This window comes from Neoarius graeffei, chromosome 21 (genome assembly GCF_027579695.1).
Source record: "Neoarius graeffei isolate fNeoGra1 chromosome 21, fNeoGra1.pri, whole genome shotgun sequence".
NCBI lineage: Eukaryota > Metazoa > Chordata > Actinopteri > Siluriformes > Ariidae > Neoarius > Neoarius graeffei.
This window is the reverse complement of record NC_083589.1, coordinates 12,554,647-12,582,644: the sequence shown is the minus strand read 5'-3', so window position 1 is coordinate 12,582,644 and position 27,998 is coordinate 12,554,647. Positions and strand designations below refer to the sequence as shown.

The 27,998-nt window shown below is 45.7% G+C and overlaps 1 protein-coding gene and 1 long non-coding RNA gene across 4 annotated transcripts in view; both read left to right on the top strand.

Moving 5' to 3' along the window:
* Nucleotides 1-6,948: 6,948 nt before the first annotated feature.
* Nucleotides 6,949-7,406, top strand: LOC132870021 (uncharacterized). The gene is made up of 3 exons (XR_009651042.1): nucleotides 6,949-7,008; nucleotides 7,079-7,178; nucleotides 7,253-7,406. It is a non-coding gene; the product is annotated as an uncharacterized LOC132870021 (long non-coding RNA).
* A 9,598-nt stretch (nucleotides 7,407-17,004) lies between these two features.
* si:dkey-159a18.1 (sortilin) overlaps nucleotides 17,005-27,998 on the top strand; it is a 31,570-nt gene continuing 20,576 nt past the window's right edge. For 2 of the 3 annotated variants that reach the window (XM_060903890.1, XM_060903888.1), the window contains exons 1-5: nucleotides 17,005-17,289; nucleotides 17,778-17,840; nucleotides 24,982-25,058; nucleotides 25,174-25,276; nucleotides 27,531-27,698. In XM_060903890.1, the coding sequence (XP_060759873.1) occupies nucleotides 17,005-17,289; nucleotides 17,778-17,840; nucleotides 24,982-25,058; nucleotides 25,174-25,276; nucleotides 27,531-27,698 (696 nt within the window). The remainder of the gene's footprint in view (nucleotides 17,290-17,777; nucleotides 17,841-24,981; nucleotides 25,059-25,173; nucleotides 25,277-27,530; nucleotides 27,699-27,998) is intronic. The other variant, XM_060903889.1, reaches the window with a different exon arrangement.

Here is a 27,998-nt window from a genome sequence, read left to right as displayed (position 1 = left end):
GCTGTGAGGCGACAGCGCTAACCACTACACCACTGTGCTGCCCCTGTTAGAATTTGGTAAAGAAAAAAATAAATATATTATTTACCAGCTTAAGGTCGGTCCGTATGGTGAAATACCATGACCTCGGCCTTGAATACTGACCTCGGCCCAGAGGGCCTCGCTCAGGACTTTCAAGACCTCGGTCGCGGTATTTCATGATATGGACCTCCCAGCTGGTAAATAACATCTCATCTCATTATCTCTAGCCGCTTTATCCTTCTACAGGGTCGCAGGCAAGCTGGAGCCTATCCCAGCTGACTATGGGCGAAAGGCGGGGTACACCCTGGACAAGTCGCCAGGTCATCACAGGGCTGACACATAGACACAGACAACCATTCACACCTACGGTCAATTTAGAGTCACCAGTTAACCTAAGCTGCATGTCTTTGGACTGTGGGGGAAACCGGAGCACCCGGAGGAAACCCACGCGGACACGGGGAGAACATGCAAACTCCGCACAGAAAGGCCCTCGCTGGCCCCGGGGCTCGAACCCAGGACCTTCTTGCTGTGAGGCGGCAGCGCTAACCACTACACCACCGTGCCGCCCCGGTAAATAACATATATTTATTAATTATTATTTATCTACATTAAAGTGATATGAAATCAATGTTTATGCAATCAAAAGGGCATTCAGGTGGGTTTTTAATTAATTAATTAATTAATTAATTAATGGCTGTTTATCTGCTATAACTTGGTAATAATTAATACAGTTTCTTTTTTAGTTAAATTTTTTTAACCCCAAAGTGGAAGGTAATTAAATTTCTTACCATCCTTTTAAATTTTTGCTATCTATCTTTTTCTATCTGGAGGTCAATTGTTTCAGTAGCTTCATTCTGGCAGATACACAGGGAAAAGAGAACAACCATAAATACTACTATCCATCCATTATCCATCCATAGCCGCTTATCCTGTTCTACAGGGTCGTAGGCAAGCTGGAGCCTATCCCAGCTGACCATGGGCGAGAGGTGGGGTACACCCTGGAAAAGTTGCCAGGTTATCGCAGGGCTGACACAGAGACAAACAACCATTCACAGTCGCATTCACACCTACAGTCAATTTAGAACCACCAATTAGCCTAACCTGCATGTCTTTGGACTGTGGGGGAAACCCACGCAGACACTGGGAGAACATGTAAACTCCACACAGAAAGGCTGAAACCCAGGACCTTCTTGCTGTGAGGCGACAGTGCTAACCACTACACCACCGTGCTGCCCCATATCTTACAACCACATTCTTTATATTTACTCGATGCTAATAGATTCTCTGACTTCAACAGCATAATTATTAATGAAAATCAAAGCACATTTGTTCTATATACACTTTATGAATTAAACACAAAGTTTACTGTCATGTAAACAATAAATAAAACAGATATAGCATCAGGCTTTCCTAACAGTTTTTAAGCGTACTGCTAAGAATCCACAAAATATATGTAAGAGTACAGTTGCACAAGACAAGTAACATCTAGGAAGAAAGCACACACAATCACAGAGAAATACAATATCAGTCAAAAGTTTGGACACACATTCTAATTCAATGATTTTTCTTTATTTTTATTATTTTCTGTAATGTAGAACGATTCTGAAGAAAGAAGAAGTAACCTTTATTCGTCACATGCACACTTCAAGCACAGTGAAATTCATCCTCTGCATTTAACCCATCTGAAGCAGTGAACACACGTGCACACACCCAGAGCAGTGGGCAGCCCAGAGCTCCCGGGGAGCAGTCAGGGGTTTGGTACCCTGCTCAAGGGCACCTCAGCCCAAGGCCGCCCCACGTCAACCTAACTGCATGTCTTTGGATTGTGAGGGAAACCAGAGGAAACCCAGGCAGACATGGGAGAACATGCAAACTCCACACAGAAAGGCCCTTGCCGGTCGCTGGGTTCGAACCTGAAACCTTCTTGCTGTGAGGCGACTGTGCTAACTACCGTGCCACCCACAAAAGGATTTGAAGGCGTCAAATCTATGAAATACACGTGGAATTATGTAGTAAGCCATAACAGTGTAAGCAAAGCAAAATGTTTGATATTTTAGATCCTTCAAAGTATCCAGCGCTTACCTTGATGACGCTTTGCACACTATTGGCACTATCTTAACCAGCTTCATGAGGTAGTCACCTGAAATGATTTTCAATTAACAGGTGTGCCTCGTCACGGTGGTGTAGTGGTTAGCGCTGTCGCCTCACAGCAAGAAGGTCCGGGTTCGAGCCCCGTGGCCGGCGAGGGCCTTTCTGTGTGGAGTTTGCATGTTCTCCCCGTGTCCGCGTGGGTTTCCTCCGGGTGCTCCGGTTTCCCCCACAGTCCAAAGACATGCAGGTTAGGTTAACTGGTGACTCTAAATTGACCGTAGGCGTGAATGTGAGTGTGAATGGTTGTCTGTGTCTATGTGTCAGCCCTGTGATGACCTGGTGACTTGTCCAGGGTGTACCCCGCCTTTCGCCCGTAGTCAGCTGGGATAGGCTCCAGCTTGCCTGCGACCCTGTAGAACAGGATAAAGCGGCTAGAGATAATGAGATGAGATGAGATGAGATGAGATGAGATGAGATGAGATGAGGTGTGCCTCGTCAAAAGTTAATTAGTGGACTTGCTTGCCTTATTAATGCATTTGAAATCATCAAAGAGTAAATAATAGACAGCTTATTATGCCAGCAGGTTATCTGATGACCGGCAGGGCGTAGGTGTCGATGACCCAGACCTTGTTCTTCTCATTCAGCTGACTTCTCAGGACTTGCCTTACCCTCTGTAGGTATTTGGCTGTTGCTGCTTTCCGAGCAGCCTCTTCATGACTGTGGGATTCCAAGGTACTTGTTGCTGTCTTCCACATCTCCTATTATGCCGTCTGGTAGCACCACCCCCTCAGTTCTGACTGCCTTCCCTCTCCTTGTTACCATCAGGGCACACTTATCCAGTCCAAATGACATTCCGATGTCTTTGCCTTAGATCCTGGTCGTGTTAATCAGTGAATTGATGTCTCGCTCAGACCTGGCATACAGCTTGATGTCAGACATGTAGAAAAGGTGGCTGATGGTTGCTCCATTTCATAGCCTGTATCCATAGCTGCTCTTTGTGATGATCTGGCTGAGGGGGTTCAGTCCTATGCAGAACAGCAGCGAGCACAGGGTGTCTCCTTGGTCTATGCCGCACTTGATGGTGACCTGTGTTATTGGCTTGAAGTTGGCCTCTAGGATTGTTTTCCATAGCCTCATTGAGTTCTTGATGAAGGTTCTGAGAGTCCTGTTGATGTTGTACAGTTTCAAACATTCCAGGATCCATGTATGGGGCATCGAGTCATAAGCTTTCTTTTAATCAATCCAGGAAGTGCACAGATTGGTATGTCTGGTTCTGCAGTCTTGAGCTACTGCACTGTCTACCAGTAGCTGGTGTTTTGCTCTTCTGGTGTTCTTACCAATTCCTTTCTGGGCCTAGCTCATGTATTGAGTCATGGGCCTACTCATCATATGCCTGACAGGAGCTTCCATGTTGTGCAGAGGCTTCTTATCAGGCAGTAGTTGGATGGGACTGCTCCCTTCTGTGGGTTTTTCAGGATCAGGACTGTCTAACCCTCAGTCAGCCATCCCAAGTGAGTCCCATCCACAAGCAGCTGGTTCATCTGTGTTGTCAAGCGCTCATCCAGTGAGGTTAGCTTCTTTAACCAGTAGGCATGAACCATATCCAGGCCTGGTGTTGTCCAGTTCTTCGTTTTTGAGATTCTTACTTGGATGTCTGCCACGGAAATGTTTACTGGGTCTTGTTCAAGCAGATTGCTGGGTTTGGCTCTCAGGTCTATTAGCCACAGAGCACTGTCATTATGTGATTTGTCCTTCTCCCATATCCCTTCCCAGTATTGTTCAGTCTCCAGCCTTGGCGGATCTGGTACCATGTTGTTATTACCCTGCCACCTTTGATGGCTGAATGGAGAGTACGGTATCTGATTTATTCTCTTAGCTTCAGCTTTGCTTGTGTACCTTCTTAGATGGGTAGCCAGGGCTGTGAGTCTTTGTTTGGCAGTCTCTAGAGCCCCAGGCAAGGACAGCTTGCTGTATTTCTTAGGTAGCCGTTTCCTTGTCGTACCTTTCTGGAGTTCTGATAGCTGGCTAACTTCTCTCCGGGTCACCTTCATCTGAGTCTCCAACCTTCTCTTCCATAGTGGCTATTGCACCTTATGGTTAGTGTCCATCTTATAGCCAAGCATTTCCAGGATCACTGTTGCTGTGATGTATATCAGCTTGTTGTGTGTATATATTATTCATTCTGTCCACATTCACTGGATATGAGCAATCACCTGCCCTGATTGGCTACTCTACTAATAGCTATTAATTCATATGCCGTGAGTTGAGAAAAACAAAATGGCGGAGCATGTTGCTGAACCAACCAAGGATGCAATAAAAACTCTATTCGAAAACAAAACCCCAAAAATTACAAAAAAAGCAACAAAATATGAAATAAGAGTATCTTTTTTTATTTTTCAAGAATTATTACAGCATTTTTCACAAATTGCGACTGTCATTTCGCCAGTTTGTTTACATTCTAAGCGGAAATTATTTTGTTGGACATTTTGTATAAAGTTTTTATTTATTGAATTTGGAAAAAATAAAAGTGCTCTGTTTCTCAACATCCAGTCAATGTGGATATAATAAAACAATTCACTCAATCTCGTCATACACGGCTTATAGCCAACTCAGCCCTATGTGCCTGGTCGGCTATCAGCTCATGTACAACTTGATTTCATGGATTGATTGATTGATTGATTGATTGATTGATTGATTGATTGATTGATTGATCACACAGTGGTGCTTGAAAGCTTGTGAACCCTTTAGAATTTTCTATATTTCTGCATAAATATGACCTAAAACATCATCAGATTTTCACACAAGTCCTAAAAGTAGATAAAGATAATCCAGTTAAACAAATGAGACAAAAATATTATACTTGGTCATTTATTTATTGAGGAAAATGATCCAATATTAAATATCTGTGAGTGGCAAAAGTATGTGAGCCTCTAGGATTAGCAGTTAATTTGAAGGTGAAATTAGAGTCAGGTGTTTTCAATCAATGGGATGACAATCAGGTGTGAGTGGGCACCCTGTTTTATTTAAAGAGCAGGGATCTATCAAAGTCTGATCTTCACAACACATGTTTGTGGAAGTGTATCATGGCATGAACAAAGGAGATTTCTGAGGACCTCAGAAAAAGCGTTGTTGATGCTCATCAGGCTGGAAAAGGTTACATAACCATCTCTCAAGAGTTTGGACTCCACCAACCCACAGTCAGACCAACAAAGATCACTCCAAGAGCAAGGCGTGTAATAGTCGGCGAGGTCACAAAGGATCCCAGGGTAACTTCTAAGCAACTGAAGGCCTCTCTCACATTGGCTAATGTTAAATGTTCACGAGTCCACCATCAGGACACTGAACAACAATGATGTGCATGGCAGGGTTGCAAGGAGAAAGCCACTGCTCTCCAAAAAGACCATTGCTGCTCATCTGCAGTTTGCTAAAGATCACGTGGACAAGCCAGAAGGCTATTGGAAAAATGTTTTGTGGATGGGTGAGACCAAAATAGAACTTTTTGGTTTAAATGAAAAGCATTATGTTTGGAGAAAGGAAAAAACTGCATTCCAGCATAAGAACCTTATCCCATCTGTGAAACATGGTGGTGGTAGTATCGTGGTTTGGGCCTGTTTTGCTGCATCTGGGCCAGGACGGCTTGCCATCATTGATGGATCAATGAATTCTGAATTATACCAGCAAATTCTAAAGGAAAATGTCAGGACATCTGTCCATGAACTGAATCTCAAGAGAAGGTGGGTCATGCAGCAAGACAATGACGCTAAGCACACAAGTCATTCTACAAAAGAATGGTTAAAGAAGAATGAAGTTAATATTTTGGAATGGTCAAGTCAAAGTCCTGACCTTAATCCAATCGAAATGTTGTGGAAGGACCTGAAGCGAGCAGTTCATGTGAGGAAACCCACCAACATCCCAGAGTTGAAGCTGTTCTGTACGGAGGAATGGGCTAAAATTCCTCCAAGCCGGTGTGCACAACTGATCAACAGTTACCAGAAACATTTAGTTGCAGTTATTGCTGCACAAGGGGGTCACACCAGATACTGAAAGCAAAGGTTCACAAACTTTTGCCACTCACAGATATGTAATATTGGATTATTTTCCTCAATAAATAAATGACCAAGTATAATATTTTTGTCTCATGTGTTTAACTGGGTTCTCTTTATCTACTTTTAGGACTTGTGTGAAAATCTGATGATGTTTTAGGTCATATTTATGCAGAAATATAGAAAATTCTAAAGGGTTCACAAACTTTCAAGCGCCACTGTATAAACAGAAGTTTGACAGGAACAAAGACACCTTGATTAACCTGAATGGCACAGATATTATTTTCGGAGTCATACCACTACATTCTTTTCACACTGTGATCCCATGCTTGTAGATGAGACGCATTTCGGGACTGTGTATACATCTGATGACCGCGGCATCCTGTACTCCAAGTCTCTTGAACGCCATTTGTTTGGTGGTGTAAGGAAGAGTGACTTTACAAATGTGGCATCACTGTGAGGAGTGTATCTGACCAACGTCTTTGAGGAGGGTACGGCACACCTTCATGCACTGTGACCATTAAAGATATTAAGATCATTTAAGACAGGTCTCTGTGTTGTATGTGGAATAGGAATTCATTTAAAATATTTTTAAGGTAAACTGGATTATTAAAGGTTTCTCAAGGTTTCACACGCAGTGTGTTTTATATCTACAGTCTTGGCAAAGTTAGTGATTGCATTTTATCAAAAGGCTCTTCACTTACGCCAAGCATGTGCTCATGTTATGTATTCTAAAGCACATTGTTTGTTTGTTACAGATGGATGAATTTGCACAGTCATCACCTTCAATAACAGTGGAAAATGGTGGCCACTGAAAAAGCCAAAAAACGTGGAATGTGAAGGAAGCGTTAAAAGGGTACATAAATTTGGTATCAACATCCTGTTTCGGAGCAGACAGCAATAACACCATTGTGTGTATGTTTCAGTGTAACCTGCACATTCATGGAGAGCACAGCCACTACAGCGGCGTTTCTCCCATGCTGCCTCTGTCTCATCCTTCTGCTGTTGGCCTGATCATTGCTCATGGTAACAGATCCAACGTAGCTTTAGCTATAGTCATTATCACCCAGTGCAGAAGCTTACAGCCTCTATTTTCACAGGCAGTGTCGGGGAATCCATTTCAGCTTCAAAGCCAGATGTGTACGTTTCCTCAGATGGAGGCTACAACTGGATATGTGCACTGAAGGGACCTCACCACTACAGCATACTGGATTCAGGTGGCCTGATTGTGGCTGTGGAGGTTCGCCGAGATCGACAGGTTAATGCTATAAAGTAAGTTCAAGGGTGAGGGGAAAGTCACATAATCGATGTACAAATCATAACAATTAAAGCCTATTTGTACACTCACTGGCCACTTTATTAGGAACACCCATACACACACCTGCTGTTTTATGCAGTTCTCTAATCAGCCAATTCCTTGCCAGCAGTGCAGTGCATAAAATCATGCAGATGGGAAAAATTGTGATCTCAAAGTGTGACTTTCACTGTGGCATGGGTGTTGGTTTGTGCCAGATGGACTGGTTTGAGTATTTCAGAAACTGCTGATCTCCTGAGGTTTTCAGACACAACAGTCTCTAGAGTTTACACAGAATGGTGCGAAAAACAAAAAAACATCGAGTGAGTGAGTGACAGACAGTTCTGTGGGCGGAAACAAAACGCCTTGTTGATAAGAGAGGTCAGAGGAAAACGGTCAGATTAGTTCGAGCTGCCAGGAAGGATATAATAACTCATATAATCAGTCTTTACAACCATGGTGAACAGAAAAGCATCTCAGCATGCAACAGCAGAAGAACACATTGGGTTCCACTCCTGCAGCCAAGAACAGGAATCTTAGAGTCAAGAACAAGTTCCTATTAATGTGGCCAGTGAGTGTACATTGACAGAGTTCACATGGATATAGCCAATCTAAGAAACTTAATTTAATGCCAGTAAAAAATTTTGACATATTTATTTAGAAATATAGAAAATTCTAAAGGGTTCACAAACTTTCAAGCACCACTGTATATATATTTTATATATATTATATCTTACATATATATAATGTAGGGCGGCACGGTGGTGTAGTGGTTAGCACTGTCGCCTCACAGCAAGAAGGTCCTGGGTTCGAGCCCCGGGGCCGGCGAGGGCCTTTCTGTGCGGAGTTTGCATGTTCTCCCCGTGTCCGCATGGGTTTCCTCCGGGTGCTCCGGTTTCCCCCACAGTCCAAAGACATGCAGGTTAGGTTAACTGGTGACTCTAAATTGACCGTAGGTCTGAATGTGAGTGTGAATGGTTGTCTGTGTCTATGTGTCAGCCCTGTGATGACCTGGCGACTTGTCCAGGGTGTACCCTGCCTTTTGCCCGTAGTCAGCTGGGATAGGCTCCAGCTTGCCTGCGACCCTGTAGAAGGATAAAGCGGCTGGAGAAGATGAGATGAGATGAGATATATAATGTAATTCTATTACATTACATTATCTTTCCAATCTTCTCCATGTTGCCACTCCCTCTCACTTCCTCAGATCATCCTCTTCTATTCACTTGAATGTCCCCTCTGCCCGTCTCATCACCATGGGGAGTAGAGCTTTCAGCCGCTCTGCTCCCCAGCTCTGGAATTCTTTACCACCCGTCATAAGGAACATAAACTCACACTCACAATTCAAGTCCACACTCAAAACCCACCTGTTTAAGATTGCCTTTTATATTTGACTGAATCAATTGCATTGTTTTATTTTAATTTGTTTTTAATGTTGTATAAGCTTTATGTTCTTCTTATTATTTATTTTGTCTACTTTGCACTCTTTGTAAGGTGACCTTGAGTGACAGAAAGGTGCCTATGAAATAAAATGTAACACACACACACACACACACACACACACACATTTTATATGTTTGTGAACCCTTTAGAATTTTCTATATTTCTGCATAAATATGACCTAAAACATCATCAGATTTTCACACAAGTCCTAAAAGTAGATAAAGAGAACCCAGTTAAACAAATGAAACAAAAATATTATACTTGGTCATTTATTTATTGAGGAAAATGATCCAATATTACTTATCTGTGGGTGGCAAAAGTATGTGAACCTTTGCTTTCAATATCTGGTGTGACTCCCTTGTGCAGCAATAACTGCAACTAAACGTTTGCGGTAACTGTTGATCAGTCCTGCACACCGGCTTGGAGGAATTTTAGCCCATTCCTCCGTACAGAACAGCTTCAACTCTGGGATGTTGGTGGGTTTCCTCACATGAACTGCTCACTTCAGGTCCTTCCACAACATTTCCATTGGATTAAGGTCAGGACTTTGACTTGGCCATTACAAAACATTAACTTTATTCTTCTTTAACCATTCTTTGGTAGAACGACTTGTGTGCTTAGGGTCGTTGTCTTGCTGCATGACCCACCTTCTCTTGAGATTCAGTTCATGGACAGTTGTCCTGACATTTTCCTTTAGAATTAGCTGGTATAATTCAGAATTCATTGTTCCATCAATGATGGCAAGCCGTCCTGGCCCAGATGCAGCAAAACAGGCCCAAACCATGATACTACCACCACCATGTTTCACAGATGGGATAAGGTTCTTATGCTGGAATGCAGTGTTTTCCTTTCTCCAAACATAACGCTTCTCATTTAAACCAAAAAGTTCTATTTTGGTCTCATCCATCCACAAAACATTTTTCCAATAGCCTTCTGGCTTGTTCACGTGATCTTTAGCAAACTGCAGATGAGCCACAATGTTCTTTTTGGAGAGCAGTGGCTTTCTCCTTGCAACCCTGCCATGCACACCATTGTTGTTCAGTGTTCTCCTGATGGTGGACTCATGAACATTAACATTAGCCAATGTGAGAGAGGCCTTCAGTTGCTTAGAAGTTACCCTGGGGTCCTTTGTGACCTCGCCGACTATTACACGCCTTGCTCTTGGAGTGATCTTTGTTGGTCGACCACTCCTGGGGAGGGTAACAATGGTCTTGAATTTCCTCCATTTGTACATGTGGCAGTGGGGGCATGGTCAAGCGCCGGTCTGTGACAGGAGGGCGGAGTCAGGGAAGGTAAGTGGCAGAATCACTACACCTGAGAGCAATTAACCTGTGTTTGTGTGTCTTCCCAGTGACCGCGCCCTATATGAGGAGTGAGAGCGAGAGCGGAAGGGGCTCATCCCTGAACCAGACACCGGTTGTGTGTGTGTCTGTGTTAGAGCGATTATTGTTGTACTGAAAAGTGTGGCAATAAAGCCAAGTGTTAAACCTGATCTCTGTCCTGCCGTCCTCTGTGCTCCACCCACACATAGGGAACGCTACAGTGGTGCCAAAACCTGGGATAGTGGAGCACCAACCCAGCAGCCCCATGGAATCCTCCCTGTTCGCCGACCTGGTCCATGCCCCTGCCACGGCTCAGCAAAGCCAGCACCAGGCGCTCGTCACACTCCGAAAGGAACAAGAGCGGCGCTTCGAAGCCCTGGTGCTGGCCCAGCAGGAAGATCGCAAGGCGTTCCGGCATCTCCTCGCATCGGCGGGGCCCACCAGCGCTCCGGCCGCGGGCCCGTCTCCCCTCACTGTCACCAAGATGGGCCCGCAGGACGACCCCGAGGCATTCCTCACGTTGTTTGAACAGGTCACCGAAGCCTTGGGGTGGCCGATGGAGCAGCGCGCGGCGCGCTTCCTCCCCCTGCTCACGGGAGAGGCACAGCTGGCCGCGCTACAGCTCCCCGCCGACCGCTGGCTGGCGTACGCGGACCTCCGCCGGGCTGTCCTCCAGCGCGTGGGGCGCACACCGGAACAACAGCGCCAGCGCTTCCGCGCGCTGCAATTGGAGGAAGTCGGCCGGCCGTTCGCGTTCGGCCAGCAGCTCCAGGACGCCTGCTGGCGGTGGCTGAGGGCCGACGATCGCGACGCCGAGGGAATCGTCGACCAGGTGGTACTGGAACAGTTCATCGCCCACCTACCAGCAGGAACTGCGGAGTGGGTCCAGTGCCACCGCCCGGCGTCGCTGGATCAGGCAGTCGAGCTGGCGGAGGATCATCTGGCGGCTGTCCCGGCGGCAGGACAGCAGATGACATCATCTCTTCTCTCCTCTTCTCTCTCTCTCTCTCCCCCTCCTCCTGTGTCCCATCCTCGCCCCATTCCCCCACCGCGGAGGCGGGGGCCGGCACCACCCCAGCCGGCCCGCCGCACCCGCGGTGCCCTCCCGTTTCTCCCTTCTGTGTCTGTCTCTCCCCCACCTCAGGTGAGTGAGCCCCAGGTCACCGGTGCAGAGGGAAAGCCCGGGCCGGTTTGCTGGCGCTGCGGGGAACCGGGCCACCTTCAACAGCAGTGCACAGCAATGGAAGTGGGCACGGTGGTTTGGATCCCCGACGTGCCAGAGGCCACCCTCGATCGGGCCGGAGCGTATCGCATACCGGTGAGTATCCAAGGGGCTACATATCAGGCATTAGTGGATTCTGGTTGTAATCAGACCTCAATTCGCCAAAGCCTGGTTCAAAACGAGGCATTGGGGGGAGCACAAGGGGTGAAGGTGTTGTGTGTGCACGGGGATGTTCACCGCTACCCTTTGGTGTCGGTCCACATTATTTTCAGAGGGGAAAAATTTATAGTGAAGGCGGCGGTTAATCCTCGCCTTACCCACTCTTTAATTTTGGGGACTGATTGGCCGGGATTTCGGGGTTTAATGACACGCCTAGTAGAGAGTGGGTCCTGCCATTTGACAGGGGGAGGTCCCGGTGTCGCTTTGGCGGGAGCAGCTGTCACAGAGCCGTCTACGTCATCTCCGCGTCAGAGTGAGGAGCCGCCGGCCCCTCCTCTCTCTATTGGGGAATCCCTCGCGGATTTCCCATTAGAGCAGTCGCGAGACGAGACTCTGCGGCATGCGTTTGACCAAGTGAGAGTAATCAATGGTCAAACGCTCCCGCCGAACGCCACCCCATCCTTCCCCTACTTCGCGATTATGAAGGATAGATTATACCGAGTGACGCAGGACACTCAAACTAAAGAGCGAGTCACGCAGCTTTTGATTCCAAAGAGCCGCCGGGAATTGGTATTCCAGGCGGCTCACTTTAATCCCATGGCTGGACACTTAGGGCAGGATAAAACACTAGCCCGAATAATGGCCCGATTCTATTGGCCGGGGATTCGCGGCGATGTCCGTAGGTGGTGTACGGCATGCCGCGAATGCCAGTTAGTAAATCCAGCGGCCATTCCAAAAGCGCCGTTGCGCCCTCTACCGTTAATCGAGACCCCGTTTGAGAGAATTGGGATGGATCTCGTCGGGCCATTAGATCGGTCAGCACGAGGGTACCACTTTATATTAGTTCTGGTGGACTATGCAACGCGATACCTGGAAGCAGTGCCTCTGCGCAATATCTCAGCATGCAGTATTGCAGAGGCACTCTTCCGCGTCATCTCCCGAGTTGGAATCCTGAAAGAGATTCTGACTGACCAAGGCACTACGTTTATGTCACGAACACTGCGCGAACTGTATGGGTTATTGGGGATTAAGCCGATCCGCACCAGCGTATATCACCCACAAACGGACGGTTTAGTGGAACGGTTCAACCGCACCCTCAAAAATATTATTAAGAAATTCGTAAGTGAGGACGCACGTAATTGGGATAAGTGGCTCGAACCCTTGCTGTTCTCAGTGCGAGAGGTCCCCCAAGCCTCCACAGGGTTCTCCCCGTTCGAATTATTATATGGGCGTAAGCCGCGCGGCATCCTGGACATGCTGCGGGAAAATTGGGAGGAGGGACCTTCACAAAGTAAGAACGAAATTCAGTATGTTATGGACCTGCGCGCAAAACTCCACACGCTCACCCACCTAACTCAGGAGAATTTGCGGCAGGCCCAGGAACGGCAAGCCCGCCTGTACAACAAGGGTACGCGCCTTAGAGAGTTCACACCGGGAGATAAAGTACTTGTACTGTTGCCCACGTCGAGCTCCAAATTGATCGCCAAGTGGCAAGGGCCCTTTGAGGTCACACGGTGAGTCGGGGACGTCGACTATGAGGTGAGGCGAACAGACAGGGGTGGGGCGCTACAGATCTACCACCTCAATCTGCTGAAACTCTGGAACGAGGAGGTCCCCGTGGCGTTGGTGTCGGTAGTTCCGGAGAAGGCGGAGCTGGGGCTGGAGGTTCAAAAAGGGACATTGGCATCACGTACCTCTCCGGTCCCCTGTGGAGACCACCTCTCCCCGACCCAACTCACGGAGGTCGCCCAGTTGCAGGCCGAGTTTTTGGATGTGTTCTCGCCCCTGCCCGGTTGCATTAACCTCATAGAACACCACATAGAGACGCCCCCGGGGGTGGTAGTGCATAGCCACCCTTACAGGCTACCCGAACACAAAAAAAAGGTGGTTCGGGAAGAACTTCAGGCCATGCTCGAAATGGGCATCGTCGAGGAGTCCCACAGTGACTGGAGCAGCCCGGTGGTCTTGGTTCCCAAGGCCGACGGCTCGGTCCGGTTCTGTGTGGACTATAGAAAAGTCAACGCGGTGTCTAAATTTGACGCGTACCCAATGCCTCGTATTGATGAGCTGCTCGATCGACTAGGCACGGCTCGCTTTTCCTCGACACTGGATTTGACGAAGGGATATTGGCAGATCCCCTTGACTCCATTATCCCGGGAGAAAACGGCCTTTTCCACACCGTTCGGCTTACACCAGTTCGTCACACTTCTGTTTGGGCTGTTTGGGGCGCCCGCTACGTTTCAGCGGCTGATGGACAGGGTCCTCCGGCCCCACGCCACCTATGCGGCCGCATATTTAGACGATATTATCATTTATAGTAATGACTGGCAGCGGCACCTGCAACACCTAAGGGCCGTCCTTAGGTCGCTGAGGCGGGCGGGACTCACTGCCAACCCAAAGAAGTGTGCGATTGGGCAGATGGAAGTACGGTATCTGGGCTTCCACTTGGGCAACGGGCAGGTGCATCCCCAAATTAATAAGACAGCAGCGATTGCGGCCTGCCCAAGGCCCAAGACCAAAAAGGGGGTGAGACAGTTCCTGGGGCTGGCTGGCTACTATCGTAGGTTTATACCTAATTATTCGGACGTCACCAGCCCGCTGACTGACCTCACTAAAAAGGGGGCGCCAGATCCGGTCCAGTGGACAGAGCAGTGTCAGCGGGCTTTCTCTGAGGTAAAGGCTGCATTGTGTGGGGGGCCACTTTTACACTCCCCTGACTTCTCTCTCCCTTTTGTGTTACAGACGGATGCGTCGGACAGAGGGCTGGGGGCCGTTTTCTCCCTGGAGGGGGAGGACCGCCCGGTCCTTTACATCAGTCGGAAGCTGTCAGTGCATGAGGGGCGCTGCAGCACGATTGAAAAGGAGTGCCTGGCGATCAAGTGGGCGGTCCTCGCCCTCCGTTACTACCTGCTGGGGCGCCCTTTCACCCTCTGTTCGGACCACGCGCCCCTCCAGTGGCTCCACCGCATGAAGGATGCCAACGCGCGGATCACCCGTTGGTATCTGGCACTCCAACCCTTCAACTTCAAGGTGGTCCACAGGCCGGGGGCGCAGATGGTCATGGTGGACTTCCTCTCCCGTCAAGGGGGGGGGGGGGGGGAGTCGGCTGCGGGCCAGACGGGCGCCCGGCCTGAGTCGGGCGGTGGGGGTATGTGGCAGCGGGGGCGTGGTCAAGCGCCGGTCTGCCGGTCTGTGACAGGAGGGCGGAGTCAGGGAAGGTAAGTGGCAGAATCACTACACCTGAGAGCAATTAACCTGTGTTTGTTTGTCTTCCCAGTGACCGCGCCCTATATGAGGAGGGAGAGCGAGAGCGGAAGGGGCTCATCCCTGAACCAGATGCTGGTTGTGTGTGTGTCTGTGTTAGAGCGATTATTGTTGTACTGAAAAGTGTGGCAATAAAGCCAAGTGTTAAACCTGATCTCTGTCCTGCCGTCCTCTGTGCTCCACCCACACATAGGGAACGCTACAGTACACAATCTGTCTGACTGTGGATTGGTGGAGTCCAAACTCTTTAGAGATGGTTTTGTAACCTTTTCCAGCCTGATGAGCATCAATAATGCTTTTTCTGAGGTCCTCAGAAATCTCCTTTGTTCGTGCCATGATACACTTCCACAAACATGTGTTGTGAAGATCAGACTTTGATAGATCCCTGTTCTTTAAATAAAACAGGGTGCCCACTCACACCTGATTGTCATCCCATTGATTGAAAACACCTGACTCGAATTTCACCTTCAAATTAACTGCTAATCCTAGAGGTTCACATACTTTTGCCACTCACAGATATGTAATATTGGATCATTTTCCTCAATAAATAAATGTCCAAGTATAATATTTTTGTCTCATTTGTTTAACTGGGTTCTCTTTATCTACTTTTAGGACTTGTGTGAAAATCTGATGATGTTTTAGGTCATATTTATGCAGAAATATCGAAAATTCTAAAGGGTTCACAAACTTTCAAGCACCACTGTGTGTGTGTGTGTATATATATATATATATATATATATATATATATATATATATATATATGAGAGTTTTTATTTCATCCTCAGTTGTTTCAGCAACACACTCTGCCATTTTGTTTTTCTCCACTCACAGTATATGAGCTGATAGCCGAGTAGTAGCCAATGTCTCATCTCATCTCATCTCATTATCTCTAGCCGCTTTATCCTGTTCTACAGGGTCACAGGCAAGCTGGAGCCTATCCCAGCTGACTACGGGCGAAAGGCGGGGTACACCCTGGACAAGTCGCCAGGTCATCACAGGGCTGACACATAGACACAGACAACCATTCACACTCACATTCACACCTACGGTCAATTTAGAGTCACCAGTTAACCTAACCTGCAATTCTTTGGACTGTGGGGGAAACTGGAGCACCCGGAGGAAACCCACGCGGACACGGGGAGAACATGCAAACTCCGCACAGAAAGGTCCTCGCCAGCCACGGGGCTCGAACCCGGACCTTCTTGCTGTGAGGCGACAGCGCTAACCACTACACCACTGTGCCGCCCATATATATATATATATATATATATATATATATATATATATATATATATATATATATATATATATATATAAACAAACTGTGGGTGGTAAAAGAGAGCAACTGGACTTGCTTGAAGATTCTTGAAGACGTTTCACCTCTCATCCAAAAGGCTTCTTCAGTCCTGTCTGACTAATAGGGAGTATCAGGTATTTATCCTCTCATGGACGAAATGTAATCCTAAGGTGTCGTTAAGTCATCCTGTTAGTGTGGTCACTGGGGGCTGGGTGTGAACGGCCTATATATATATATATATATATATATATATATATATATATATATATATATATATATATACAGTATATATGTGAGTGTGTGAAAAAGTCTACATGGAAACTGTAGACTCGTACATGTTTCTCTCCAGGGCCGTGTGCTCTTTGGGACTCAGAGGAATTATACATTCTATGAAGTTCAACTTGAGTGACCTTGTTGCCCGTTTTGTATGAAAATTGTCATTCCATTCATCTGAAACAGACCTGGAGAATGTCAGTATCCTCTGATCACGCTGTCCATACAGTACAGCTGCGTCTACAAGCACCAGTGAACATGCAGCAAAAACATGCAATCAAAGTCTGCAGTTTCCTTAGTTTTACTTATTTTTTCACATGACTATCTCTGTGTATATATATATATATATATATATATATAAATAAATATATATATATATATATATATATATATAAATATATATATATATATATATATATATATATATATATATATATATATATATGAGCAAGTAAGTGCTGCTTGTGTGTGTTGGGTGTGTTGGTGCTCTGCTGTTGCCCATGTTTACTCTTCTATTTGGTCTCCTCCCCTGACCATGTCAGTCTGAGAGTGCTCTCTCGCTCACTCTGTTCATGTTACTGATGCTGGATGCAATGTCACTTTGCGCTGTCTGTTTGGTTGAAACAATGATGATCTGGAGACTGACTGTTATAGCTGTTGCATGTTCACTGGTGCTTGTAGACGCAGCTGTACTGTATGGACAGCGTGATCAGAGAATACTGACTTTCTCCAGGTCTGTTTCAGACGAACGGAATGACAATTTTCATACAAAACGGGCAGCAAGGTCTCTCAAGTCCAACTTCGTAGAATGTACAATTCCTCTGAGTCCCAAAGAGTACATGGCCCTGGAGAGAAACACGTACGAGGTGAGAGAGCATTGCTTTATATTTCACTTAACTGTCATGTTGCAGCCTAAATACAATCTGCCTTATTGATCATAATGTCTATCTCTAATGGCAATAATAATGCTTGTTAGAGTTCTTATTGCCATTTTATGCTGTAACTCTACTGCTACGTGTTCTTTGTTGTGATGCACCTGACCTAGTGTGGAGATATGTAGTTTGTATTGTACTAATATTAAAACATTTATAAAAATCGTCATTGTTGAACAGCTCCACTGTTGAACTCACTCAGCTGTATCAGTGTTGTACGTATTCATTATACACTGAGGATTTATCAGTGATTAGATTTATAACACACACAAAAGGTAACTTTGTATAAAGCAACAAATAGTATAGCAGATATTTCGGCAGTAAAACTAATATGATTGATAGAATCAATGTGCAGCACCCTATTTCACAATGCCTAAAATAATTATATGATATTGTATGTTTACCTAAAGTTTCTGTTATAGACGGTGTTTCATGAAGATGATGGCTCCAGTTTTATTCTAACATGGGTAGGCGATGGAACTGGCGTAAGTCACTTGATCTCATGATCTATCAAGAAAGACTGCCTGCACTATTGATTTATTAGAGAATGACTATTTAACAGTTATTCCACGAAATCAAGTCGTACATGAGTTGATAGCCGATGAGGCATGTAGCACCGAGTTGGCTATAAGCCATGTACTACAAGATTGATTGGAATAACTGTTTTATTCTATCCACATTCACTGGATTTTGAGAAACAGAGCATTTTAATTTTACTTTTTGCAAATTCGATAAATAAAAACTTTATTCAAAACATCCAACAAAATCATTTCCGCTTAGAATGTAAACAAACCGCCGAAATGACAGTAGCAATTTGTGAAAAATGCTATAATAATAATACTTGAAAAAAAAGTTCTTACCATCAAATACTTTTATTCCATATTTTGTTGCTTTTTTGTATTTTGGGGGGATTTTGTTTTTAAGGAGAGTTTTTATTTCATCCTCGGTTGTTTCAGCAACACACTCTGCCATTTTGTTTTTCTCCACTCATGGTATATATGAGCTGATAGCCTAGTAGTAGCCAATCAGAGCGCATGATTGCTCATAGCCAGTGAACGTAGATAGAATAAATGCTGTTATTCCAAGTCTAATTTTGAGTCATTTCACATTTTTTGCATGGAAAAGTGTTAAGAATTATCGTAAATTATAGCTATGTTTTGCCATATTTATGTACTGTTTTCTTGGTTATACTCAAACATGGGCGACACGGTGGTGTAGTGGTTAGCGCTGTCGCCTCACAGCAAGAAGGTCCTGGGTTCGAGCCCTGGGGCCGGCGAGGGCCTTTCTGTGCGGAGTTTGCATGTTCTCCCCGTGTCCGCGTGGGTTTCCTCCGGGTGCTCCGGTTTCCCCCACAGTCCAAAGACATGCAGGTTAGGTTAACTGGTGACTCTAAATTGACCGTAGGTGTGAATGTGAGTGTGAATGGTTGTCTGTGTCTATGTGTCAGCCCTGTGATGACCTGGCGACTTGTCCAGGGTGTACCCCGCCTTTCGCCCGTAGTCAGCTGGGATAGGCTCCAGCTTGCCTGCGACCCTGTAGAAGGATGAAGCGGCTAGAGATAATGAGATGAGATGAGATACTCAAACATACGCTCACCAGCCACTTTATTAGGAACACCCATCCACCTGCTGTTTTCTGCAGTTCTCTAATCAGCCAATCCTTTGACAGCAGCACAATGCATAAAATCATGCAGATACAAATCAAGAGCTTCAGTTAATGTTCACTTCAAATATCGGAATGGGAAAAATTGTGATCTCAAAGTGTGACTTTCACTGTGGCATGGGTGTTGGTTTGAGCCAGATGGACTGGTTGGAGTATTTCAGAAACTGCTGATCTCCTGGGGTTTTCACACACAACAGTCTCTAGAGTTTACATAGGATGGTTTGAAAAACAAATAACATCAACTGAATGACAGTTCTGTGGGTGGAAACAAACGCCTTGTTGATAAGAGAGTTCAGAGGAAAATGGCCAGATTGGTTCAAGCTGCCAGGAAGGATATAGTAACTCATACAATATACTGTATATAACTCATATAATATATAACTCTTTACAACCATGATGAGCAGAAAAGCATCTCAGCATGCAACAGCAGAAGAACACAAAAGATAAGATAAGAAGATATATAGGGCGGCACGGTGGTGTAGTGGTTAGCGCTGTCGCCTCACAGCAAGAAGGTCCTGGGTTCGAGTCCCGGGGCCGGCGAGGGCCTTTCTGTGTGGAGTTTGCATGTTCTCCCCGTGTCCGCGTGGGTTTCCTCCGGGTGCTCCGGTTTCCCCCACAGTCCAAAGACATGCAGGTTAGGTTAACTGGTGACTCTAAATTGACCATAGGTGTGAATGTGAGTGTGAATGGTTGTCTGTGTCTATGTGTCAGCCCTGTGATGACCTGGCGACTTGTCCAGGGTGTACCCCGCCTTTCGCCCGTAGTCAGCTGGGATAGTCTCCAGCTTGCCTGCGACCCTGTAGAAGGATAAAGCGGCTAGAGATAATGAGATGAGAAGAAGATATATATATATGTGTGTGTGTGTGTGTGTGTGTGTGTATACACACACATACATACAGTACATACATACATTAAAAAGAAAAAAATATACCTAAGGGGGTCATTTTACCGAGTACGATCTGGAAAAATCGCACGCGACCATGCGCGACTATGATCGCAGCTATGTTTTCCCGTAGTCGCGGGCAAAATCCGTGCGACCTAAACCCATTATTTTCTGTGTACACTGTACGCTCTATGTTTGATGTTATCTCATTCGACCTTCGATGTGTACGCTCTATCTGCGTCCTATACGCTCTGTAGATGCTTTACATACGCTCTACTTGCGTCTATCCACTCGATCTGATGCGATCTTAACACGACCAAGGCTCATTCTGTTCGACCAATCTGCGACATAGCGTCGATCTCTCGGCGATCTATCCTTGCAAGTGTGCGACCTCGGCCGATCAAGGCTCAATCTTGGCCGATCTAGCTACGTACGAGTTGCAACGTACCCTCGATCAATACGATTTAGCCTGCGATATAAACGTTCTAGCTTCGCTCTGTACGCTCAATTCTCGATCTTTTCTAGACAGATTCTCACCTGAGCTATCCACAAATTTGTCACGGTCGCCTGGATTTGCGTGCGACCCACTGCGACCGTATAAAAAGGCCCTGCGATCGGTGGCCGACCATCAGTTTTTGACCAGCCTCCGAAGGGACAACATGGACCCAATCGCTCTGCATCATGCCATGTTATTACAGCACCGTGCCCTGCAACTGCAGCAAGACTCTCTGGTTATGCTATTGCGCCCTGTTTATATGACATTCAGTACGCGTAGCTTTAATCGGATTAGGCGAAGGTAGGTCACAACTTAAGCGATGGTCGATCTTTATTGGTTGAAGTAGGTTGCACCTTAAACCTCTTTAGAATCCAATCGTGCCCATGGGAAGAATAGGGAGCGTACGGGTCTAGGGAAGGTCTGGGATAGGTTGCGCGGAGCGAGGCAAAAGAGTGAAGCTACAACCCCAATTCCAAAAAAGTTGGGACAAAGTACAAATTGTAAATAAAAATGGAATACAATGATGTGGAAGTTTCAAAATTCCATATTTTATTCAGAATAAAACATAGATGACATATCAAATGTTTAAACTGAGAAAATGTATCATTTAAATAGAAAAATGAGGTGATTTTAAATTTCATGACAACAACACATCTCAAAAAAGTTGGGACAAGGCCATGTTTACCACTGTGAGACATCCCCTTTTCTCTTTACAACAGTCTGTAAACGTCTGGGGACTGAGGAGACAAGTTGCTCAAGTTTAGGGATAGGAATGTTAACCCATTCTTGTCTAATGTAGGATTCTAGTTGCTCAACTGTCTTAGGTCTTTTTTGTCGCATCTTCCGTTTTATGATGCGCCAAATGTTTTCTATGGGTGAAAGATCTGGACTGCAGCCTGGCCAGTTCAGTACACGGACCCTTCTTCTACGTAGCCATGATGCTGTAATTGATGCAGTATGTGGTTTGGCATTGTCATGTTGGAAAATGCAAGATCTTCCCTGAAAGAGACGTCGTCTGGATGGTAGCATATGTTGCTCTAGAACCTGGATATACCTTTCAGCATTGATGGTGTCTTTCCAGATGTGTAAGGCTGTAAGCTGCCCATGCCACACGCACTAATGCAACCTCATACCATCAGAGATGCAGGCTTCTGAACTGAGCGCTGATAACAACTTGGGTCGTCCTTCTCCTCTTTAGTTCGAATGACACGGCGTCCCTGATTTCCATAAAGAACTTCACATTTTGATTCGTCTGACCACAGAACAGTTTTCCACTTTGCCACAGTCCATTTTAAATGAGCCTTGGCCCAGAGAAGACGTCTGCGCTTCTGGATCATATTTAGATACGGCTTCTTTGAACTATAGAGTTTTAGCTGGCAACAGCGGATGACACAGTGAATTGTGTTCACAGATAATGTTCTCTGGAAATATTCCTGAGCCCATTTTGTGATTTCCAATACAGAAGCATGCCTGTATGTGATGCAGTGCCGTCTAAGGGCCCAAAGATCACGGGCACCCAGTATGTTTTTTCGGCCTTGACCCTTACGCACAGAGATTCTTCCAGATTCTCTGAATATTTTGATGATATTATGCACTGTAGATGATGATATGTTCAAACTCTTTGCAATTTTACACTGTCGAACTCCTTTCTGATATTGCTCCACTATTTGTCGGCGCAGAATTAGGGGGATTGGTGGTCCTCTTCCCATCTTTACTTCTGAGAGCCGCTGCCACTCCAAGATGCTCTTTTTATACCCAGTCATGTTAATGACCTATTGCCAGTTGACCTAATGAGTTGCAGTTTGGTCCTCCAGCTGTTCCTTTTTTGTACCTTTAACTTTTCCAACCTCTGATTGCCCCTGTCCCAACTTTTTTGAGATGTGTTGCTGTCATGAAATTTCAAATGAGCCAATATTTGGCATGAAATTTCAAAATGTCTCACTTTCGACATTTGATATGTTGTCTATGTTCTATTGTGAATACAATATCAGTTTTTTGAGATTTGTAAATTATTGCATTCCGTTTTTATTTACAATTTGTACTTTGTCCCAACTTTTTTGGAATTGGGGTTGTAGATCGCACGGATCGAGTGAGTGTCGAGGACGGGCCGAGCAGCACAACCATGCACGCAATCAGTTCTCGCTCAAGAAGACTGAGCATTGCTCATCCCCTTTCTAGCCTCGATTGTCTCTCGACCAATGTATTCTTTCCTCGACCTTGTTCGCTCTTTTGACTCTCTCTGTGCGACTTTTAGGTCGAGGCTCAGTTTTTTGACATGTCAAAAAACCGAGCTACGATCTCTTTGTCGGGGAGACCATTCCTCGACCATGTGCAACCACGGAAGACCAAGGCGTGACCAACCCTCGGTCAACCGTCGACTGCGTACGACCTGGGACGACCAAGCCACGCTCTGAGAACGCAGCTCGGTCTTCCGGGAAGATTTCTCGGTGAAATGACCCTCTAAGATAAATACTAAATTAGAGGAATTATTAAGTAGATGAAGCACACACACACACACTAATATTCCACAATTATTCCGAATATGTCCCAAAAGCCAGTTTTGTCAGCTGAGGATCAGTACGCCAGAGCCTCCGCCTTTGGCTGCTACCCAATCCACAGTGCACCGGACCCTTACTGCACCTCCTGTGGGTGGTGGGTCCACAGGAGAGTGGTTCTGTGTTGCTCATTCAGGCTGGGCCTGGCCGAGCCCCACAGGCATAGGCCCGGCCACCAGGCGCTCGCCAACGAGCCCCTACCCCAGGCCTGGCTCCAGGGTGGGGCCTCAGTATCCCTGATCTGGGCAAGGGCACTTGGATACCTGCTTTTCCTCTCATAAGGGTCATTCTGAACCACTCTTTGTCTGACCTCTCATCTAGGACCTGTTTGCTTTCGGAGACCCTACCAGGGGCAAATGCCCCAGACAACATAGCTCCTAGAATCCCTGAGGCACTCAAACCCCTTAATTAAGGTGGCAATTCAAGGAGAAACAATGCAGTTTTCATCCTGGTTGTGAAACACTAGACCAGCTCTTTACTCTTGCAAGGGTGCTGGAGGGTGCATGGGAGTTTGCCTAACTGGTCTACATGTGTTTTGTGGACCTGGAGAAGGCTTACAACCATGTCCCTTGTGGTGCCCTGTGGGGGGTTGCTTCGGGAGTATGGGGTTCAGGGCCCACTACTGTGGGCCATTCGGACCCTGTATGACTGGAGCAGGAGTTTGGTTCGCATTGCCGGCAGTAAGTCGGACTCATGGAGTCCGACTTACTGCCGGCAATGGAGTCGCATGTGGGACTCCACCAGGTCTGCCCTTTTTCACTGGTTCTGTTCATAACTTTTATGGACAGAATTTCTAGGTGCAGCCAAGGGGCGGAGGGTGTCCAGTTTGGTGGCATCAGGATCACGTCTCTGCTTTTTGCGGATGATGTGGTCCTGTTGGCTTCATCAATCTGTGACTTACAGCATGCACTGGGACAATTTGTGGCCAAGTGCGAAGCGGCTAGGATGAGGATCAGCACCTCCAAGTCCATGGCCATGGCGCTCAGCTGGAAATGGGTGGAGTGCCTACTTCGGGTCAGGGGGGAATTGGTACCTAAAGTGGAGGAGTTTAAGTATCTTGGGGTTTTGTTTACAAGTGAGGGTAAGGGGGAGCGGGAGTTGGACAGACGGATTGGGGCACCGTCAGCAGTGATGCGGACGCTAAACTGGTCTGTTGTGGTAAAGAGAGAGCTGAGCCAAAAGGCAAAGCTCTCAATTTACTGGTCCATCTACGTTCCCACTCTCACCTATGGTCACGAGCTGTGGGTAGTGACCGAAAGAATGAGATCGCAGATACAAGCGGTAGAAATGAGTTTTCTCCGCAGGGTGGCTGGGCTCTCCCTTAGAGACAGGGTGAGAAGCTTGGTCATTCGGGAGAGACTCAGAGTAGAACCGCTGCTCCTCCACATTGAGTCAGTTGAGGCGGTTTGGGCACCTTGTTAGGATGCCCCCTGGATGCTTCCCAAGGGAGGTTTTCTAGGCATGCCCCACTGGGAGGAGACCCCGGGGCAGACCCAGGACACGCTGGAGAAATTACATTTCTTGGCTAGCCTGGGAACGCCTCGGTATTCCCCTGGAAGAGCTGGTGGAGGTGACCGGGGAGAAGGAAGTCTGGGCTGCTCTGCTTAGGCTGCTAGCCCCGTGACCCAGCCCCGGATAAGCGGTAGAAAATGGTTGGATGGATATTCCGAATATGACGATATTACGAACGTGATACAGGTCACATAAACAGCATATTCCATCTGGATATTCCAAATTTATCTTTATTTTGAATGTAGCATTTTCTGATTAAGACAATGTGGGATTATTTAGGCTTAATGATCATTCTTTGGACATGTTCTGTGTGTCATATACAAACTGACTAGACAACAGTTTGGAAGGTAAATTCATGTAAATGGGAATATTAGTGGAATATTCTTTTTCATTAGCCTTGTAACCAACTTAGTAGGAATGTTGCCTTTTTCTGAATCTGAATAAGGGTAAAAACGGAATATTTTTTGCTTGTAAATGTAGTGATTGATTATGTAAACAGTAATTGTCTTTTCTGTCAGGTTATTCTGGTTTTGTCCACAGTCAGTGCTCCACTGGAATCCTTTTATGAACGTGGATCCATTCGACTATACAGGAGGTTAGTGCACAGCAAGTGATATGAAATACTGTGGTGTTGTTTTTCTGTTTATCTCTCAGTTACATACTTGCCAAACATAGCCTAGTATAACAGTTTTTTTAATGTTTTCTGATAGTGAAGATTATGGAAAATCCTTTCATGACATCTCATACACCATCAACAGTTCCTTCATAAGAAAAGACTTTGGGATATCTGTGGGCCCGGGGAACTCACAACAGGTGTGTAACTATCATATATCGACATTCCTTGAAAAAATCTCCAGACATGAAACACAACATCAGTGGGCCTCATTTGTCAGATTTTCTTTTTGTAGTAAAGTTGTCTTTAAATGTTTTCATAGGAAAACTAAAAAGATTTTCAGTTCCAGTAGATTTATGTAGATCTATTTCTATTCAGGTGTGTATGTTGATGAATGCCAATCACCTGAAAAGTACAACATACACCGATCAGCCATAACATTAAAGCCACTGACAGGTGAAGTGAATTACATTGATTATCTCATTACAATGGCACCTGTCGAGGGGTGCTATATTAGGCAGCAAGAGAATGGTAAGTTCTTGAAGTTGATGTGTTGGAAGCAGGAAAAATGGGCAAGCGTAAGGATCTGAGCGACTTTGGCAAGGGCCAAATTGTGATGGCAAGATGACTGGGTCTGAGCATCTCCAAAATGGCACATCTTGTGGGGTGTTCCCAGTATGCAGTGGTTAGTACCGAACAAAAGTGGTCCAAGGAAGGACAACCTGCGACAAGGTCATGGGCATCAAAAGCTCACTGATTTGCATGGGGCACGAAGGCGAGCCCATATGATCCAATCCAGAAGTCTCAGAAGAGCTACTGTAGCACAAACTGCTGAAAAAGTTAATGCTGGATAAAACAGAAAGGTGTCAGACCCAGTCATCTCTCCATCACAATTTGGCCCTTGTCAAAGTTGCTCAGATCTGCCCATTTTTCCTGCTTCCAACACATCAACTTCAAGAACTGACTGTTCTCTTGCTGCCTAATATATCCCACCCCTTGACAGGTGCCACTGTAATGAAATAATCAAATGTTATTCACGTCACCTGTCAGTGGTTTTAATGTTATGGCTGATCAGTGTACATGCATGCTACAGTTCATTTGCATTTAGTGACACCCACAGGACAAAATAGCAAAGTGGGGGTTATTTTGACTCATGTCTACACCAGTAAAAACATTTTGTAGTGTAACAACACCTGAAAAAGCCTGAATAGTTTCATGGTTTCACATGAAAATGGACACAAAGCACATCACACAGAGAAAGTCTCATCTCATTATCTCTAGCCACTTTATCCTGTTCTACAGGGTCGCAGGCAAGCTGGAGCCTATCCCAGCTGACTACGGGCGAAAGGTGGGGTACACCCTGGACAAGTCGCCAGGTCATCACAGGGCTGACACATAGACACAGACAACCATTCACACTCACATTCACACCTACGGTTAATTTAGAGTCACCAGTTAACCTAACCTGCATGTCTTTGGACTGTGGGGGAAACCGGAGCACCCGGAGGAAACCCACGCGGACACGGGGAGAACATGCAAACTCCACACAGAAAGGCCCTCGTCGGCGACGGGGCTCGGACCTTCTTGCTGTGAGGCGACAGCGCTAACCACCACACCACCATGTCACCCCCACAGAGAATGTGCTCTGAGTAATTGTTTTTAATGTTTCCCATGCTGACACTCTGTTCATCCTCTCACACACTTCATACACCAGTTCATCCCTCCTCGATGTGATGTCAGAAACACAGGAGAACATGTGCCGTAAGGAAGCCTGATACACTGAGAATGCCTGATGATAGGGAGTTTATGGCACATTACACATTGAAGCATGCCAGTACCCGGCCACTTATTGTTCATAGTATAATCACTAAAGAGTTGCAAAGCATTAAAGGATGATGCAATGGCATTCTCAGCAGCATTTCTTTTAATTCAATTTAATGATGGTTTTATGTCTTTTTTTTTTTTTACTGTATTTCTTTAATTAATGACATTAAGATGAAATTTGTGTGTAACTGAAATTTAAGCTTGACCGTGTTGTCTGTGTATAAAATTGATATGTAACTCATCTGATTGGAAAGTGCTCACGGTTTACATGAGTGAGTCTCCTTATGAGTACATTTACACCAACTCAGGAACTTCATTAGATATTTCTGAACTAACAAGATTTTCATGAATACCAAGTTCCGAATTTCATTGTAAATACCCCTACAAACAACTTAGGAATAAATTTGCTCATATCCAGCTTGATAAATGAGGTTCATTGAAAATGGAGGAGTAATCATCATGCTGAAGTTGTGTTGCTGTGTTGTTTGAATCTTGTGATATGTTACACATTTCTAATGTTATACCACTGCAAGAAATATCTCATTCATCTGTTCTTTTACCATCTCTCTGTAAGAGGTTTCATTTATTTTACTGTACTAAGCGTGTAAGTTGTGTTGTATATTTTTATAGGTGATTTTGACAGCTGAGCTTCCTGTTGCTAATGTCCCAGGAGGAGTTATCTTTACCTCCACAGACTCAGGAAAGACCTTCAGATCCGTACAGCTGCCATTCCACCCAGCTCAGCCCATTTCCTTCCATCACCACAACCCGGACTGTCTGCTGGTCATCAGCACAAAGGTGAGTAAAATGTAATCTCTGGTTTTGACAGACCCCGAAAGGTTCATCATTCAGTGTGATAATGAAGGGTATTTGTACCTTCTTTGGATGAACTACCTGAGGGAGGTTAAAACCGATCCTACACAACTAACTAGGCATATAACAATGTATTGTGTGGTGATAAATCATGATACAAATTTATGACGATTTGAATCGAGGAAATAAAAAATGAGCTGTGATTATTATTAGGCTGCGTAATTTCTTTGTTTTTCCTGGCTGTAATTGTGTTGTTTAGACTGCTGAAAGCTAAAGAAAAGAGAA